The following is a 21,444-nucleotide window of genomic DNA, read 5'->3' on the forward strand; positions in this document are numbered from 1 at the left end:
GGTCAACGGAAGTTGTCTGATTAATACTTTGTTTTACAGAATTATAAGCAAGATTTGATGCATTATTCGAGCTAGCAAGATCATTCCAAGCATCGAATGAATCATCACCCGCATCAGTAGTCTTATGATAAAGAGCCTTGTTGCTGGTGGTCTGCAATTGGTTGTCTCGAACCCAATCGACACTACTTTGTTTTACAGAACTATCAACAAGATTTGGTGCATTGCACGAGCTTGCAAAATCATTCCAAGCATCAAATAAATCATCATTCTCCTCGGTAGTCTTATTATCAAGATCCTTGTTGCTAGTGATCTGCAATTGGTTGTCTACTTGTCTTGAACCCAATCGACACCATCAGGAAAAGAGTTATTCACATTTTCAGCTATTCCACCCTTCACCTCAGCAAGGATTTCCAGCCAATCAGGCCCTCCAGAAAACCCAGAGTTGGAACGCCCAACAGATCATCTTGAAACCAGTCGGACGACATGGATGCAGACCCGGTCACACTATGGTTTACTTTTGATGAGTCTCCAATATTTGTACCAGCCACAGCCCTTTTGTTTCTGCAATTCACAGCTCTGGCCACGGCCGCGTTGGGTTTGCAACCACCGGCTTTTGGGGTGAATGGGGCGGGCATCGGGGAGATGATGTGTAGTGTGTGGATGTGCTATGTTTTTGGCCATTTGTTAAAGGTTTGTTTGGGAAGGGTAAATATGGGATTCCAATGGCCACTATAGTTAAGTCAGCTGTGTTGGCTTTGCTCTTCATGCACTTCTGCCCTAAGAACATTGCATCATGATCAAGTTTCTGATTAATATAAAAATTACGAGATCAGATAAGACAGAGTTGTAATGTTACTGTCTTTCCTGATTGTATTAGTATAAGGGTGAATTTCATAATTGTCTCGAACTTTTGAGGTGTTTCCACTTGGTCCGACCTTTTTTTGTCTCAAGTTCATCTCTAAATTTTATAAATATGTGTTTAATAAGGACAAATTGACTTTCGTTATAAAAGCTGATGAATAATACACGACCATTTCTTTTTTATGTGCATTTCAGTAACACTTCTAATTTGACCAAAATGTGTTTCCACCAACTGCATGTGACTTCTTCCTATAGAAGAATACTCGGATTAAAACACGAACAGAATTAACCAAACTCAATCGGCCGTTCCGGTTTGTAGTTGTTGCTTATACTTGATATTAAAATTGTTTGAACAAAAAACACTAATTTTCACCTTCAATATACGAATATTGTTTTGGTAGATGCATGGCATGAGACATGTAGAGGTGCTTTACTTTATTCTGAACTTTGCATGAAAGTGAATGGTGGTCTTTAACATAGAGTTGTACGTGGATGAAAGTGATGATCTACTGAAGGGTCAAATATTATACCAGAGTACTTGGCTAATAAATGGGGCTTTGGGCACAATAATAGTGAATTTTCGTTATTGGATTGTTCCATTTAGTCCATTATGGTGTGTTTGTTGTACTGGACTAGTTTAAGAGATTAAGTTGGACCAACTTAACATAGATTAAGGTGGACTGACTTGGTGAAGTATTTGGTGCATTGTCGAACTAAGAAACAGGATAATAAAAATAGTATTGTCCTCAGTTTGATGTTTGTTTCGACAGTGAGTATATCACGATGATAGTGATAACGGTAAGTATGGTTATGTTTAGATGCATTTAATGCTCATTATCTTGCACCCCGGTGTTAGTGCTTCGCCCGTGGCCAGGGCCTAGCCTTCACATGATCGTTCACCTCCCGCACCACACGCTCAACTTGGATCCAAGTCAGGTGCCAGCCTGTCGAACAGATCACATTAGGTGGTTTCGACTCGTAGGTGACCTGCGATTGGTCGCACAGTGTTCACGTGACCGTAGCATTTGAGCGTACTTATTTACACCTAGCCTGTCATACAGACCATATTAGGTGGTTCTAACTCATGTGCAGGAATTAGTAGATGAGCTGTAGGCTTAGTCGTACAGGTCACGTTAGGTGACTCTGACTGACATATCAGTTACATTGATTTATTTCACCTGGCTTACTTATTTTATTGCTGAGATACTTGATATGGCATATAATTGATTTTCACTATTTTCGAGCATGATTTCTACATAGGTGTGTATTATTATTTTCTGGGAAATTATACGGGTTTTACGGTGAGGGGTTATTATGTTTAAAAAGAGAAATGTGTTTTCAAAAACTGTCTTTGCCCACTCACATTTTCTGTTTTGCACCCCTCCAGGTTTTAGTTGCTGAAAGTTTGTATTGACGAGGATTCTTAGCGAGTCTCAGTATAGGCGGCTACTTCTAAGGGTATAATCCTTACATACTCTACTGTACTTTACTTATGATCTGACGTCACGTGTAAATGGGTTCATTCCCGCTCACCACCTCACTCTGGTATTTAGGCACTCATAGGTTTAAATTTATTCACACTTTCCACATCATTACATTTTATAACTTCGTCACCTTCCAGATGTCAGCCAGCACAGCTTGATTTGGAGCCCTAGTGGACATTCTGGGTCGGGATGTGTCATAAATCATGTTGAGGGAAGAAAGAGTTGAGAATTTGATTAAATAATTAGCTCTCCCAATCACACTCTAGGTACTAATTGATTGCATATGAATTAGTAAATGCATGAATCAAAAATCGAAATAATTTCAATGGTCATGTGCATAGTTAGTAAAATTCTCGTATAATACACGTGTTATACATGAACCCATGCTGCAGAAGCAACAACAATCGGCAGAGGGCTCCAGTGATCAGAAGAAAAAAAAAAACTCAAAAAAAATCTCAAAAGGGTAAGTGGAAAAAAAGGACGAAGAACAAAAAGTGATTGCTGCATGAAAAAAAAATTGAAGATGTGAAAAATTGTGATCCAACAACACTATTACATATGAGAAATGGATGCAACTAACATAATTTTTATCTATAAATGATGCGACCCATCAATGAAAATCGAAGAAAAAAATTGTAGAGATGAAGGAAGAAGATAAAGCAAACAAAGTGGCTGGTAGACAGTGAGAGGAAGAGAGAGTTAGACATTCAAACAGGTCCATGGATTTGAAATCCTAAGGTGTGAGGTAGGATTCTATTTGATTTTGGATATATATACTTCTTGCTCTCATATCCCACAAAATACACAACTTAATGAAATCTTACAAAATCTTTAGTTTTTTTAATACATCTAGATTTGGATGGACTTTGAAAATGACTATTAAAATCTCGATTAACTATACCTAGATTTTCATAGATTCTAAAAATCCTTTAACATCCTTTAGTTGACTACGCTAGGATTTTAAAATCTTCTCAAATCCGAATTTGACTACACCCTCTAAAATAGTTTAAAAGAATTAATTACTTTGTATAATTCATGTGGCATCACTTTCTTAGGTTTAAAAGTAGATAATTAGCTTGAAATACTGCTACCAAGAGATTCCTAATGTAGGGAATCAAATTACCACCAATTATTCATCTTGATTACTTAACATTCCACAAGGCATCCTTTAATATGTTCCCTTTAAACCTATATGCCTTGTAGTTGGTGTATAAGTGCCTAACACAAAACCGATGATTACAATTAGGCAGCACCTTCTCAAAAGCTGGTAATAAACCCTTTCGTTTGTCAGAAATGAAAGTCCAACGACGCTGGTTCACAATTCCTAAGTCAATAGCTAGTAGTTCCAGAAACCAAACCCAATTGTCCTTGTTCTCGAGCTCTACTATGGCATATGCAATAATCCAAGTTTGGTTATTTGAATCAATTCCCACTGCAAACAGTAATTGGCCCTTGAACACTCCTTTCAAGTGACAACCATCCAACCCTACAAGTTGCATAGATCCATTCTTAAATCCATTTTTGCAAGCCCTAAACAAATATAAATCCTCTGAAATATCACATGTGCATCATCATAGGGTAGCACCTTCATCTTAACTGCACTACTAGGGTTTGTCCTCCTAAGCTTATCATAGTACTGTCACAACATTGTGTACTAATCCACGTTACTCCGCTCAAGGATTTTCAAACACTGTGCTCTCACTTTGTAGGCTATCTTGAGGTGGATCTTAACCATTCTATCCTCTTTCACTGTCTCCATAAATGTAGTGATGGGCATGCTTGAGTTGAGTCTAAACTTGTCCACATACCTCTTCCCAAGCCATGCCACTTTGCAGTTAAGATTTTCCCTCCAAATCCTTGGACTTCATGTTTCCCAACATAAGTTTTCACTTGCATTGAATCTTCATTGTACATCCTGGAAGCATACAATCTCCATGGACAATTTTTCTCACACTTTGCACTAATCTTCCATTTCTCATTCTTTTTTAGCTTAATAGAAGGTGCACCATGCTTACTGGAGTGAGACCACAATGCCTCTATCAACTGTGCAGCATCTTTGAACTTCAATCCGTTTTTAAACTTTGGATCATCCATGTCAACTTCTTCATTGAACTCAAGGTAGATGACTTTCTCATCACATTCTGAACCTAAATCGTCAACACTGTGCATGCCATCTAAGTCTTATCTCTCATTATCAAGAGGAACATCTTTTACATCCCTTGCATCAATAACTTTTTCTGGATGTTGGTTCCCAACCCCTTCACCATTTTTAGCATCTCCAATCACAGTGTCTAAGATCATGTCATCTATTGCATGATGATCATCATCTTCCAAATTGTAGTCATTGTCCACAAACTCACTATCAATAGTGTCATCCTCTGCATTTATTGCCACAAACAATGCATATTTGTTAAAAACCTAAACTTTGCAAAAATAATTGAATATTGAAATTAAAATTGCAAAAATAAATGTTTCAAAATTTTTACCTTCATTAGCTTCTAGTTCAGCCTCTTCATTAACTTCTTCAGCTTCGCGACCTTCTTCATGTTCATCACCTTCATCACATTCATTATCAACATTGAAAGAACCATCTTCAGCCTTATCTCCACTTCCTTGTCCTCCCTCAGTTGCTTCAGCCTCATATTCATTATCACCATTGTAGGCTATGTCATTCAAAAGACATAACCATTTTTCTAAGTGATCAGCACCCCCTTTTGCTCTACCCTTCTTCAGTTTTGATCCACTTCCCTTTGTAATCGAAATTGCCACCTCCTCAATATCTTCTATAGTGACACCTTTTTTTAATATGTCATTCTCATCTAGATTCATCAAAAGCTTATGTTTCATGGCAGCTTGCTTCGGACTTAGATGTTCTAGGTACATTTCTATTTCCCTAGTCCCTGGAACATACTTGCACATTTTACCCACATCTTGGTCCCATTCAATAGGCCTTAATCTCTTCTTATAAGACATCCCAGGAATCCTATAATGATACAAGATAAACCCGTCATATCCTAACTCCTTAACCATTTCATCAATCTTGAAAAAAGACATGAAGTTTTTGTCTACGTGATCAAACCAAGCCTCAAACCCTCACGTATATGCATTTTTAGACCGCTTCCCACCGTGGTTAATTTTAAGGGTAAATAATTCAGGCATGCCTGCAAAGTCAAGGAAAAAACTTTTAAAACCCAAAACACTAACTTGTAGGACCATGAGGACAAAAAGGTGAAAACAAAACCATGGGGATCATGAATACAAGATTTTTTAAAGGCTACAATTGAGACCACGAATGAAGACAAAACCACGTGCACATTGAAAACAATTAACAATGTAGGAAACCTACTACAAAACACCATTCCAGAAACCATAGAAAAAAAAATGGGATTGGAACTCACAAATCACTAAAATTCAAAAATGAAAAATAGGAAAACCTAAATCCATATTATCTACACTTCGAAAAAGGTAGGTTACTTACAATAAACTGGTGTTTCAACTACTTCAATCCTTCTTTTTTGCCACCCCATCACCAGGATGCCTTCACGACAACCTTGCATAGAAACGATGCCCATTCTTTGATGTGCAAAGGTGTGCACAATGTACGACGGTGTGCGATCGACAGCGAGTTAGACCTACGGAGAGGTGGAGTGACGGCGAGTTGGACCAACGGCGAGGTGGAGTGATGGTGAGTTGGTAGGATTTCAAACGGAGATAGGGGATCAAGATTTCTAGGGGTGTGGGCTTCGAATGAAAAGTGGTTTTCATTTTTAACTGTTCCCATTCTAAATTTTGAATTTTGAAATTTAGGTTTTTTTTTTTTTAAATTTTGAATTTCCACGTGGACCCCTTAATGACACGTGGCACCAAGTCATTGTCCATATAGGCACCACGACATCATTTAACAGGAGACTTAATAGTCAGACTAACGAATGTATGAGACTGTCCCAAAATTAACACTTTAGGTATGACTCTGGGACGAAAAAAAAATTCATGTACTAAATGTTGAAAACCACTAAATTTGAGAGTAGTAAACTGAGATTTACCCAAAAAGAAAGTTTCTTACCTAAATGTAATAGTTGCCAAAACCAATAAAATATTTATGCAAATATGCTAACCAATGTCCTTCATTATCAGATATTTTGAGATAATACTAGGTAGACCAAATTTATAAACCACAAGACACGTCATCAATAGAAAATAAGCACGTTAATCAAAACTTAAGTAATAATCTTGATCATCAAAAAAAAATTTCGAACTCAAAATCAATTTCACAAAAGCGCTTTTAGTCATTTTAAAAACACATCAAACGAGTCTTCAATTTAAGTAAGTTTGGATACATCTAACGTAAGTTTACACAACGGATCTTAACCTAAATTAAACTCAAGAGAAATATACTCTTGATCATCTTGCCAAAACCAAAATGGAGGGAGAAGAGAATAAATTTTTTTCTTACTCTTGACTTATTTTATTTTCAATAATCAACGGATATGAATCTCATAAATCGTGTTGGGGGAACAAAGAGTTGAGAATTGGATTAAATAACTCTCCCAATCACACTCTAGGTACTAATTGAATCCATATGGATTAGTAAACACATGAATCAAAAATCGAAATAATTTCAATAGATATGTGCATGGTTAATAAACTCAGAGAAACGGCATCACTCAGCAGAGGGCCCTGGTGATTAAAAAAAAAATTCAAAAGGGTAAGGGGAAAATAGGACAAATCACAAGAAGTGATTGGTGCGTGAAAAAAAAAAAATTGAAGATGTGAAAATTGTGACCCAACAACACTCTACATATGAGAAACGATGCAACCCAACATCATTTTTCCATAAATGATGCGACCCATCTACGAAAATTAAAGAAAAAAATTGTAGAAATGAAGGAAGAAGATAAAGCAAGCAAAGTGGCTAGCAGGCAGTGAGAGGAAGAGAGAGTCAGCATTCAAGGAGGTCCATGGATTTGAAATCCTAAGGAATGAGGTGGGATTGTATTTGATCTTGGTTATATATACTTCTTGCTCTCAAATCCCACAAAATCTATAACTTAATGAAATCCTATAAAATGACTATTAAAATCTTGATTGACTATACTTAGATTTTCATGGATTCTAAAAATCCTTCAAAATCCTCGCTAATCCGAGTTTGACTACACTTCCTTATATAGTTTAAAAGAATTAATTATTTTGTATAATTCATGTGGCACCACTTTATAAGGTTTATAGTCCCATATATATACCAAATCAGCAAACAAATAGAGTTATAACAGAAACATAACGGAAGGATCACATTGGTGGTGGAATCAAACATAGAAACTACATTTATTGATTTTTATTGCTATGGACCAAACTAAGAACTTGTACCAATTTGAGAGACCATTTTGGCAAAAAATGCATCTAAAATATTCACCAAGTAAAGCCTCATCCAAATGTGTGCTCCAACATTTTAACCACGGGATTTCAACTCTTCAATTAGGGCATTCAAATCAGAATGTGATGATCCTCCTTTCTCAATAGCCCTCTTTGCCTGCTCTGCAAGTTCCCAAGCTCTACTTCTCATTTCCTCTGCTTCCTCACCCACCATAATCCTCCTTACAGCTTTATCAACAGCCTTCTTCTTAACGAAATCCCCAACAAGACTAGCCCATTTCTGAGCACCCACTCCAACACCTATTTTCAGCACTTGGGTCACCAGCTTCTCGTTGTAAAACTGATCCGCCGACACCGGCCACGTCACCATCGGCAACCCAGCAGAAATCCCTTCCAGCGTCGAGTTCCACCCACAGTGAGTTACAAACCCGCCAACAGCCCTATGATCAAGAATCAGAATCTGCGGGGCCCACCCTCTTATTATTAGTCCTTTCCCTTCCATTTTATGCTCAAACCCTTCTGGCAGCCAATCCTCTTTCTCCATGTCATCATCTTGTCCTCTCCTCACCACCCAAATGAAGTCCTGCCCGGAAGCCTGAAGCCCCATTGCAATCTCCTTAAGCTGAGAGGCATTGAATTTAGCCATGCTTCCAAAACACACATAAACGACCGAATTGGGTTCTTTTGAATCAAGCCACTTCAAGCAATCGTTCTCGTTGATGGAAGATGCTTTTCCTCTAAGTGCGTTTTCTTCATTGCTTCTATTGCACAGAGAAACAGGGCCTATATGCCAAGCCTTCCTCCCCAAAACGTTTCTGTAATAATCTGCATAAAATGGTTCGAGCTCATAAAAACTGTTCACAACAATTCCATAGCTCTTCTGCTCAGATTCCTTGGCCCGTTTGAGCATCCGGGTCAAGTCGTTTTCAATATTTTCCTTTTCAAAAGCAGGCAATTGGGCTCTTGTCATCGTAATCTCACCAGGAAAATTTGGAATCACGAAAGGTTCCAAATCGGACGAACTGTTCTTGAAAGGCTCATACTTGCTCATATTATATGAGGCAGCCAAGGTGAAGAAACTAGTGCCATGAAAAACCAACCTCGGAATATCAAACTTTGCAGCTGCATCAGTTGCCCATGGAAAACATATGTCTGCCAAAAGGAAACTAGGGTTTTCGTCGAGCAGAAGCTGCTCGAGCGGTTCTTGGAGCAAGCTTGTTGCTTTGAAGAAATTGGTGGATAATTCTGGTGAGGTGAGTGAGTCGAGAATTTCACAACCATCTGGCAGACCGGCTTCTACAGAAGGGAACTTGATGGTTTTGATTTCGACTTTGACGCTGCCGGGATTGGTTTTGCTTGACTGAGTTGCTTTGGAGAATGTTGAAGCGTTGAGAGGAGTTGTGACTATGGTTGTCTTCACTCCTTGCGCTGCGAATAGCTTGGCCATATCTGAGATCGGTATCATGTGGCCGTGACCCATGAAAGGGAACAGGAAGACGTGGAACTCACGGTTTTGGCTACCCATGATTGGGATTTAGAAATGAAGATGGAGGAAGTAAAGTATTGGGGTGATGGTTTGCGTTTGTGATGCATGAATTGAGGGTCATATATAGAAGTCGACTAAGTAAATAAACTATGGAAGGTTTATAAACAATGTATGGTTATAAACATCTTACCATCTGAACGCAAACCATCACCCAGCAACACATGTAAATTATTTCACTTGAGTTTCTGTTCTGAATCTCTTGTTATATCGTTTGGTCCGGAAAAGAGTCTTGTTCCCAAAACAACAAGAAAAGGCCACATGTCGACAATAATTTTAGTGTTCAGAACCATAGTGTGTTACTTGGAGAAGGATTATCTACCCTCGTATTCTCATTCCCTTCCATCCCCTTCTCTCATACATTGTTTTTTGTCTTATTATCTCTATAAAAAAATCAATATAAGATGTTGACGTGGCTTAACCGTGACCAATCAAATAAGAGGGCATGTAAGGGTAAAGAGATTAGGAGGGTAGAGATCCTCCTCCGTTTTACTTGCAAGCCTGAGTCTTTCACCTCATTCGGCACCATTTTCGCCATTGACGATCCCATCACCGAAATTCGGGTTAAGAGATCAACTCGAACTCAAGGCATTCTAATGGCCTCGTCCTTGTCCGGCTCCAATGTACGTGTCATTGTCACTTGCATTCACCAATGGGCAGTACGATGGCAGCAGCCTTGAGCTACAAAGCACCAGCAGCCAGTTTGAGAGGGTTAAAGAGGTCTCAGTGGTTTCAGGCACTGCATCATTCAGATATGCAAGGGGTTATGCTACCCTTGAGAGAATTTTTTATGATAATACGACCTCCTACTCAGTCGTCCGGTGCACTATTAGGTTGCTTCTGAATAGTACTTAATAATTTTTATTTTTATTTTTTTATATAAAAGGGGACTTGGTAATTAACCTCTGTGTTTTTTTGGTTCATTTCTAAAAAATAATATGGACCTTTATGTTTTGACTTTCAGCCGAAAGAGAACACAAATTATTCTTCTAGATAGAAATTGTCAAAGTAGTCAATACGTGACACTACAAGAATTGTAAGTGTTAAAGGCAATTATATTTGCATCTATTAGCAAGTATTAGGGGCAATTAGTATGGATTTCCGCCTCTAAAGGTTAGGAGTAAAAACCATCGTTGCTAATGCCGCCCCTATTATTCTTTCTACCATGATGGCAATTACAAGATTAGGGAATAAAATATATTAATTTTGGAATGAGATATTACATGGTAGATAGAGTTACCATAGATATATGACCTGAGTCTTGAATCTTTTTAAAGCTATATTTGTTTGGGTATACCAAATGATTGGTTTCATATGAAAGTAGGAACCAGATGTGGGTTCATCAACCCCCACTCTTATTCTCAAGAACTCCCTTACACAGCCACCACGAGGATCACAGTCAACCTTCACCACCCTACCAATCGCAGCCCCTAGGGTTTCCCCCATGCGCACTGACATGAAAGACTGGTAGCCCATGAATCCGAACCCAAAACTCCTGTTCACACAACAAAACACTAGCAGGCGCCTCCATTCCCTTTACCTCAGCAAGAATAAGCAACGATTTTCCAAAGAACCATGACCTGCCATTTAGCACCGTGCGCATAGGATTTCCCAAGGGACTCAAACGTCCACATGGGATTTCCTCCTGTCAGGTGCATTTTCGTAATTTTACTAGATTAAGGAATAAAGTATATTAATTTCAGAACGAGGTATTATGTGGTAGATAGAGTTACCATAGATATATGACTTAAGTCTTAAGTCTCTTTAAAAGTATTTTTGTTTGGGTATACCAAATGATTGGTTTCATATGAAAGTAGGAACCAGATGTGGGTTCTTCAAATCTTTTTACATGTTGTCGAGATGGTAGCTAACGACGGTAGTGAATCATTCGCGTGGTAGATGATCGTTCTCAGCAACATCATCATCGTTTATAAATTTTGTTTTTGTTTTTTCAACATTTTTTATCATTTCTATCCATAAATTCGCGTAGTTATTAAACAGCTTTTGTTTTCTCGGCATAGATATTAAATTCGCGTATAGTATAGTGCATAGTTAGTAAATTCACATATAATGCACGTACAAAAATAACAGCTGTCATCAAAGCACCCATGTGACTAGAAAATACTAAGGAACATCTCACAAAGGGACAAGGAACAGAAAGTGATTGCTGCTTGGAAAAAAAATTAAAGATGTGAAAATTGGGACCCAACAGCACCACTAGACATGAGAAATTACGCAACCCAACATCGTTTCCATCCATAAATGATGCGACCCATCAAGGAAAATTGAAGGAAAAATTTTAGAGATGAAGGAAAAAGATAAAACAAAGTAAGTGGCTAGCAGGTAGTAAGAGGAAGGGAGGTCAGACATTCAAAGAGGTCTATGGACTTGAAATCTTAAGTTGTGAGGTAGGATTCTGTTTGATCTTGGTTATATGCACTTCTTACTCTTAAATCTCATAAAATTCACAATTTAATGAAATCTTATAAAATCTTAAATTTTTAATACACCTATATTTGGATGGACTTTAAAAATAACTATTAAAATCTAAATTGACTACACTTAGATTTTCATAGATTCTAAAACTCATTTAGTTTGCTGCATTAGGATTTTAAAGTCTATTAAAATTCTCTTAAATTCAAGTTTGACTACACCTCCTTAAATAGTTTAAAAGAATTAATTATTTTGTATAATTCATGTGGCACCGCTTTATTAGGACTCAAACGCGATAAAGAGTGATAAGGACTCAAACATCCACATATGATTTTCACCTGTCAGGCGCATTTTCATAATTTCAAAAGAATTAATTATGTGCAAGGTGATAAAGAGTGATAAGAACTCAAACGTCCACATAGGATTTCCACCTGTCAGGTGCATTGTCGTAATTTTACAAGATTAGGGAATAGAATATATTAATTTTGGAATGAGATATTACACGGTAGATAGAGTTACCACATAGATATATGACCTGAGTCTTGAATCTCTTTAAAACTATATTTGTTTGGGTATACCAAATGATTGGTTTCATATGAAAGTAGGAACCATTTGTGGATTCTTCAAATGTTCTCACATGTTGTCGAGATGGTAGCTAACGACAGTAGTGAATCATTCGCACAGTAGGTGATCGTTCTCAGCAATGTCGTCATCGTTTATAAATATTGTTTTTGTTTTTTCAACAGTTTTTATCATAAATGTTCTTAAATTGATAACATATTGTTGGACTCATAGGCCTTACATGTGTGCCTAGTCAGTACATCAACATAACACTTGACGAAATCTACACTGAATGAATAAATTGACTTGCAGTGCCCAATTTTAAAGACGGCATTGATTAATTTTGAAATTAAAAAAATCAAATGAAGACTTTGGACAATTTCAGAAATCATTAGTTAAAAAAAAAAAAAAAAAAAAAAAAAAAAAAAAAAAAAAAGCATATTTCAAAGTTATCGGCTAGCCACAATTAAGGATTTTTTTTTTCGTCAAAAGCTACAATTAAGGATTAGCAAATGACACATACCTCTTTGTCATTTACGTTAGTAAAAGATACATACCTGTTGTACTTTAAAACTCAACAAAATTAGATGGATTATACTTACCACATCAAAACTTGTCATTCGTGAATCACAAATTGATTAAATTTCGGGAGTTGTTTTGCCTCTCCCAATAAATCATTATGCAGTTCTTTGTAGTGTTATGTTTTTCTCAAACTTTTTTACGAAAGGAGTGCAGTTTGATTATTTTGTAGTGTTAATAACAATTTAAGAACTTATTTGGAAGTGATTTTAAGATGACTAAAAGTGTTTCTAGTAAAAATGGTTTTGAAACCAATCCTTATTAAGCCTAAGTGGATATTGGAAAGATACTTGAAGTGTTTTTTACAAAAAACACATACCAGTGCTTCTTCTATAAAGCACTTCAAGTTTTTTTTAAACTCAAAATTAATTTCACCATAAATGCTTTAAGTCATTTTAAAAAGCAATTCAAACTGTGGAGTCAAAAATAATCAAGAAAATTATGGAGGCGACACATGGACTCTTGGGTAAAAAAGATAAAATTACCATTGAGACACACTAAAGCTTCTACGCGCAAACAGGGGACAATCATGGCTCAATAAAGGTCAAAAGTGATCAAAATAGGTATTTATTCAAAACATATTTCATCCATCCTCATCAAATCTCCCTCACAATGTAACTCCCAAATTATTTCTCCTAAATTATATTAATTAGCTAATTAATTGATTTATCACTCTAATTAATTGTAAATTACACCCAAAAAACCACTAAAGTGGCCAGTTCCCATCTCTCCCAAAGGGGCAGGTCACATCCTTATAAATACCACACCATTTTCTCCAAAAACCTAAGTTGAATCCTCTTACAAAATTCTCTAAATTCTCCAAACACTTTTCTCTCAAAATTCTAACTTTTGCATCGGAGGTTCTTCGGCCAAAGGCCCCCTATTTTTCGTGGACTTGTGAGGCTCTTGGTCTTGACCTAAGGTGTTAATTGTTTTCTAGGTGCAATTTTGTCCAAGAAAAAGAAGGCGGAAATTTACATCCATAAATTGGTATTGTCACTGAGAGTTTGATTCACACACTCGAAGAGGATTCTCGCATTCAACGTTTCTAATTTCTCGTTCATTTGTAGATTTTTCGTACGTTCTACTCCCTAGATTTTTTTGTAAAATTCTTTGAATAAACGTAGAAGAAAAATACAATGACAAGAAATTTGGAAACCATAACGAACGAAACTTCCTACGTTCAAAGATCCGGATCTAGTGATGGAGATTGTGATGTAGCCTCACCACGGTGATTAACAAGGCTCAATGAAGTGGCAAGAGGAGCAACTTTGCCACAACGGAGCACCACCACTAAGGCAGCCACGGGGACCACCATGGCAATGAGGAGTGAGCCAACTCCATGCAACTTACCATGGCCTTATGCGCTGCCACTATAGCAACCCAAACCCAGGACCAAGCCCAGGCCCAAGCGCTAGCAACAGCTGCGCAAGTATCCTAGCAGGCAGCCCAATTTGCAGCCCACACCGCAGGGCAGCCGAGCCAAGCCCAGCGCGAGCAAGCCCAAACCGCTGCCCAAGAAGCATTGCAGGCTCAGGCTGCACTAACCATTCCTCGGCCTAGCACTGCACCGCGCCCACAATCCTTACACATGGCACAGCCCACTTTCACGGCCCAACCAGCTCCCAGTGGCTCACTTGGAGATCCTGACCGGTCCAAGGCTGGTTCAACTATCCCATATTCATATTTCTGGACCGACGATTGAACTGGGGGCATTTTCACATCATTTATCTGTAGATTTGACATTTCCTAATTTAAATCTCACGCCCGGAGTCCATTACATTTCCACCACTCAAGGAGACACATACAGTCCAAGCTCTTCCAACGCGAATGACAAACCACACTTGTCTTGACAAGTCATAGAGTTGACAAGCGCCCTCGCACAGCAGACAACCTTGGTGAATCAGCTTTTATAGCGCACCGAGATGCAATGTGCATGAGACAAGGTATCCCAAAGCATGATAAAGGCAGATGATAAACTCTTTCAGTAGGGCCCGGTAAACAGCTCCTCAACCAGCCACGATCTGAGCGTTCTAGTAGTTTATGCTTCCGCCTGGGTCCTCAAGATAATGTATACTTTCGTCTTAGTATGCGGAGGAGCGAGCACTCCCAATCAAGCCCATGGATGAGTATACGTTCACAGTTGAGGTCACACTCCAATTCTTAACATGGATAACCTTCTAGGCGTGTTGATTCACAACTAGGCTCGCAAGGAGCATTATTTACCTCACATCGGAGTAGGTAGCACAGCGGATGGAGAAAAGCAGTTACTGAATCAGGCTCAAGTTCAACCAACAGCTTGCAAATAGCCTACTCAGTTGCCAGGAACGTGCCACATACACCGCAGCCACAATATAAACAAGTCGAGCATAATGAAGAGCGACCTAGACCAATAGGTCATGACCGGAGGTAGCCGAAAATTTCACCACCACAGCAGAGGTAAATTCAAAAAGAAGTTGACAGGCTCCCGACTAAACGATTGCGCAACGAGGCTGCTAACAATGCGCTTTAACGAGACATGACCAACATAAGCATGTCACCATTCACAGATGGGATCGAACGGACAAATCCACCTCGCACTATGCCTTACTTCACTTAGTACAAGAGGGATAAAGATCTGGATTGACATCTTAAGCACTACCGCAGTACCATGATCCTCTATAAGAACAATGACATGCTTATGTGCAAAATTTTTGCCACAACTCTATAAGACGAGGTGCAAGACTAGTTTCACACCTTACCACCGAAATCGATCCGGAGTTTCAATGAACTTTCCTTAGTTTTCACTAAGGGGTATTCGTCTAACCACTCAATCAAAAGGACATTCGACCATCTCTTCAACATCATAAAAGATCCTTGGGAAACAATTCGCGACTATGTCAAGAGGTTTAAAGCGGAGATGGCCAAGATTGCTGGCTACAATGAGGACATGGCAACAACAGCATTCAGAAATGGGCTTCCCACCGAACACCTTTTATTCGAAAAGCTGATCATAGGAGAATAACTACCCCTAACAGCTTCTTATGCTTTGGCGGAAAAGCATGCATAATGGGACGAGGCCAAGTAGTCTAACAAAAACGAGTTAGAAAAGAAGCGCATAAAACGTTCCCCAACTAGAGAATACTTAACGCCCAAAACATTTACCAAGTTCACAGTTCCAATTGGTCAAATTCTTCTCAAGTTCAAGAACGAATCTTAGTTCAAACTACCGTCACTCATTAAATGCAATCTTACCAAGTTGGATCAGACAAAGTATTATGCATTCCATCAAAGACCAGACCATACTACCAAACGGCTGCCAGAAGTGGAAATAGTGCCTTGAAAAGCTGATAAGTGAGGGTTGGTGCAATAAGTATCTTGACGGGTCAACGATATGGCTCGCACAAGCAGAAGAAGTCTCCATCACCCCCTGAACCCCTTAAGGCTTCTCCAAATAAGTTCAAAGTCTCAAGCAGCTTAACAACACAAAGCCTTGTAAGCCGAAGATTATCCAGTTTGTTATATAGTTTCTACCTTCCAGCACGGTTGATTCATTTCTTTATTCTCAATGAAGATTCAAGAAGATATTCATAAGCCTGGCTCAACTGATGTCTACAACAATTGCTCAAATCCCTATTTGGGTCTGCTCTCCAGTGCAAGAAGATAAATTAATTGCTCTCCAGTGCGAGAGATAAACTAATTCCCTGACATCCATCTAGGTCTGCTCTTCAGTGCGAGAGGATAAACTAATTGCTCTCCAGTAAGGGAATGTAAACTAATTCTTTGACACCTATCTAGGTATGTTCTCCAGTGCGAGAGGATAAACTAATTGCTCTTCAGTGTGAGAGGATAAACTAATTGTTCTCCAATGTGAAAGGGTAAACCAATTCCCCGACGCTGCTCTCCAGTGCGAGATGATAAACTAATTTCTCTCCAATACGAGAGGGTAAACCAATTCCTCAACACCCAAAAGGGTCTGTTTTCCAGTGCAAGAGGATAAACTAAGCTCTCTAGTGTGAGAAAGTAAGCCAATTCCCTGACACCCAAGAGGGTCTATTCTCCAATGCGAAAAGACAAACTAATTGATTTCCAGTGTAAGAGGGTAAACTAATTCCTTGACACCCATCTAGGTATGCTCTTCAGTGTGAGAAGGCCACATAGCTCAAAAGATTGAATGTTTGAAGACCTACTAAGCAACAAATGGTCAGAGGGGCAACAGCCACTTTACACCCAACGATTCGTTCATCCGATACTTTATCTTCAACAGCTCTGATCTTGGCAGCGGCATCCTTGATTGCTCCATCTACGGCAGCTGAGAAATCAAACTCAAGCAGTTTCCTCATTTTTGGCAAGCAATCCAAACTGTGGCCCATTCCATGCCACTTCCTCAGCCCATGCCGAGCCAGTCCTTGGCTTCAATCAAGCCGAGTAGCACAAGCAATGTCCCCTACCACACCACCTCTTTGGCCTATGCCAAGCCGACTTTTGGCCCTTACCAGTCGACGTGCAGCACCACCCCGACAGCTACCCCGTGGCAGCACCACCCAAGAAGAAGACAAGGAGAATTAAGCTTTTCTTAAGTTGGTGCAGCGTGAAGAAGACAAAGAAATCAACGGAAGACGGTTTTTTACACAGCCAAGCAAAGAAGAGTGCTAAGAGAGGGGGAACAAAGAGCCTCTAGTTTTATCTTTTTCTTGTAGGGATAAATAATTGCCCTCTGAAGTTGATTTAATCCCTTACTTAAGGTAGGCTTAAATAGGCTTTAGAGGCGATTTACTTCCCTTTCCTAGAAGAATCTAATTCCAAGTTTAAGTGAGAATCTGCATCAAAGTTGGAGATCTCTACACCTGCTGCCATTTCCTGCAACCCAGCAGGTGTGGGGGCATTTGTGGAATCAAAAATCATCAAGAAAATTATAGAGGTGACACGTGGACTCTTGGGTAAAAAAGACAAAATTACCTTCAAGACACATCGAAGCTTCTACGTGCAAGCAATGGACAATCATGACTCAATCAAGGTCAAAAGTGGTCAAAATAGGAATTTATTCAAAATCTATTTCATCCATCCTCATCAAATCTTCCTCACAAAATAACTCCCAAATTATTTATCCTAAATTATATTAATTAGCTAATTAATTGATTTATCACTCAATTAATTTATTAATTAGCTAATTAATTGTAAATTACACTAGAAAAACTACTAAAGTGGCTGGTTCCCATCTCTCCCAAAGGGGCCAGCCACACCCCTATAAAGACCACCCCATTTTCTCCAAAAACCTAAATTGAATCTTCTTGCAAAATTCTCTAAATTCTCTAAACACTTTTCAGTCAAAATTCTAAATTTAGCATTGGAGGTTCTTTGGCCAAAGCCCCCCCTCCACCCCCCCCCCCCCGGGGCGCCCACAAAAAATCTTCGTGGGCTCTTGGTCTTGATTTGAGGTGTTAATTTTTTATAGGTGCAATTTTGTCAAAAACGAAGAAGCCGAAAATTTGCATCCACACAAACGAGCTCTAAATTTAAGTAAGTTTGGATACATTTAATGTAAATTTAGATGACGAATCTTAGCATAAACTGAACAAAAGAGAAATATACTCTTAATCATCTTGCCAAAACCAAAACGGAGGGAGAAGAGAATAAAATGTTTTTTTTGTTTTTTAATCTTGACTTATTTTATTTTCATTAATTGACGGATATGAATCTCATAAATTGGATTGGAGAAGAAAGAGTTGAGAATTAGATTAAATAACTCTCCTAATCACACTCACATGCATAGTTAATAAATTCACATATAATACACGTGCACAGTTAATAAATTCACATATAATACACGTGCACAAACAACAGCGGTCATCAAAGGGCCACTGTGACTAGAAAAAACTCAGAAAAAATCTCAAAAGGGTAAGTGGAAAAAAGAACAAAAAATGAGTGCTGCGTGGAAAAAAAAAAAAAAAAAAAAAAGATGTGAAAATTGTGACCCAACAACACCACTAGATATGAGAAATTATGCAACCCAACATCATTTCTATTCATAAGTGATGCGGCCCATCAACGAAAATTGAAGGTAAATTTTTAGAGATGAAGTAAAAAGATCAAACAAAGAAAGTCGCTATCAGGCAGTAAAAGGAAGAGAGGTCAGACATTCAAAGAGGTCCATGGATTTGAAATATTAAGGTTTGAGTAGGATTCTATTTTATCTTGGTTATATACAATTCTTGCTCTCAAATCCCACAAAATTCACAATTTAATGAAATCCTACAAATTCTTTAACTTTTTATTACACCTACATTTGGATGAACTTCAAAAATGACCATTAAAATCTCGACGGACTACACCAAGATTTTCATGGATTCTAAAAATCATTTAGTTGACTACATTAGGATTTTGAAGTCTATTAAAATTCTCTCAAATTCCAATTGGACTACACCTCCTTAAATTGTTTAAAAGAATTAATTGTTTTGTATAATTCATGTGGCACCGCTTTATTGGGTTTATAGTCCCATATATATGTTAGATCAGCAAACAAACAGAGTTATATCGGAAACATAATGGAATGATCATATTGGTGGTGGAAATTCAAACACAAAGACTACATTTATTGATTTTCATTGATATGGACCAAATTAAAAACTTATACTAATCCGAGGGACCATTTTGATTAAAAAGACATCTAAAATTTTCATAAGCAAAGCCTCATCCAAATGTGTGCTCCAACATTTTAACCACGGGATTTCAACACTTTCAATTAGGGCATTCAAATCAGAATGTGATGATCCTCCTTTTTCAATAGCCCTCTTTGCCTGCTCTGCAAGTTCCCAAGCTCTACTTCTCATTTCCTCTGCTTCCAAACCCACCATAATCTTCCTTACAGCTTTATCAATAGGTATACTCTTTTCTGAATTGGAATCCTTGATTTTTTTTTATATTTTTTTTTATAGTAGTTGCTTCAATGTGGTTGAATTGAAGGCACAACCTTGGCAGATAGTTGTGACTTGTGAGCAGCAAAAATATACAAAGCACAACAGCATCAGTCCCGCATCGACGCTGCGCGGAACCAGAACAGCCTTTATATAGTCATTTTCGTACTCATTATTCTTATCTTACTTGAGAGCAACTCTAGCGTGTGAAACCTTCCTCCAGGCAATACACTATATTATCCACTTAGTGAACAGTAACTGCCTTTAATAAACAATAATCGCCTTTTGCATCTCTACTGTTGCACTTCAATAGCCCTGACAATATGTAATAAAATATTAGTAATTTTTTTATTTATTTATAAAATAATACAAAATAATTTTAATTGTAATTTCGGATAAGATTTTTAATCGTTCTCGTTGCACCATGTGTCATTATCCGAAGTATTATTAAATAATACAAACAAATAATTATAATATAAATTTGGGTATAGTACAAACAAATAAATAATATATTGTTACCTGATCCGAGTAATTTTCCTCACTTTGAATATTAATGCTAGCTTGTGTCAAGGTATCTCTCCGAGTAATTTTCCTCACTTCGAGTATTAATTTTCAACAACTGAACATCGATTCTTTGATTCTTTTCCCACCAATTTTCTCAAGATAATTGGTATGAATAAGACTCTACATTTCTCGCAGCTGCATCTCATTACCCGTAAGCGAACTATGAGTAACTTCAACCCAGCTAGTATACAACGCAACATCTTCAAAAAGCGATCAATTCGTAACTATATCAATAGTCATTTTGTTGAAAAAAATGGATTGAAACTTTGAGAGAAAGAAAGGAATGTGATTGAAAGTAATTGAGAAAATATGAAATTGTGGTGTGAGATAGATGATAATGAGAAGGTATTTATAGAAAAGTAAAAACAATTTTTTTTAAAAAAATTTCAATTTTTTTTTCTAATTTTTTACAATTTTTTTTTTAAATTTTTATTCAACTAATTAATCTCTGCCGTTGGATATAAAAAAAATTTGAATTCCAACACTCCAGATTGTGTCACGTGTCACAACGGTAACTTTTCTTAATTTTAAAACTATTTTTTCTTTTATTTATTTTTATTTATAAAGCAGATTAATATCAACCGTCGATTTCAAATCGAACGGTTGATATTAAATAAGAATTTTTTTTTTAATTATAGTTGCATATCGGACAACCCATTTTAAAGAGCCGTTGAGATCGAACGCACCGTGGGAAGCCACGTGGCTTCCCAACGGTAACATTTTAGTCTGAAAAGTGGGCTGATTTTTTTGAAAATATGTCGGGCGACGCACCTCTACGCGCAAGTGGGCCTGACAGAAAAAAATGAAAAAAGGGCCTGACACCGGGCTAACGTCAGCCCTGGCGTCACATCCACTCGGGCTAGCAATTCTTCACAGGCCCGGAGCTCGGGCCTCCACCTCCACTCGGGCTCCTTCACGCTAGAGCGAATCCACAGGGCCTCGGGCTCTTTTCTCTGGCCTGTCCCCCGAGCAATCCACCACAGTGGAGTTGCTCTGAACCATGACCGTGCGATCAGAGCGTGACTAATAGCCCTGTGATGCTTGGAGTGGTCACACGGTTGTCCTACAGACCCCGCCTTCCCAACTCTGTTTGTTTTTGTGTGTAAAATTTCATATTCTTCTTCAATTCTTTCTGCACTCGCTGCCTTTTGGTTAA

General features: G+C 38.1%; 1 protein-coding gene across 1 annotated transcript; it reads right to left on the reverse strand.

Moving 5' to 3' along the window:
- Positions 1-7,643: 7,643 nt before the first annotated feature.
- Positions 7,644-9,467, reverse strand: LOC125474913 (scopoletin glucosyltransferase-like). The gene has a single exon (XM_048579164.1). The coding sequence runs from the start codon at positions 9,238-9,240 to the stop codon at positions 7,792-7,794; it is 1,449 nt and encodes a 482-aa protein (XP_048435121.1). The 5' UTR covers positions 9,241-9,467; the 3' UTR covers positions 7,644-7,791.
- Positions 9,468-21,444: the final 11,977 nt, after the last annotated feature.

Source organism: the organism of the source record quoted next, unplaced genomic scaffold (assembly GCF_019419815.1).
Source record: "Pyrus x bretschneideri cultivar Hongxiangsu unplaced genomic scaffold, Pyrus_bretschneideri_v1 Contig13, whole genome shotgun sequence".
Taxonomy (NCBI): Eukaryota; Viridiplantae; Streptophyta; class Magnoliopsida; order Rosales; family Rosaceae; genus Pyrus; species Pyrus x bretschneideri.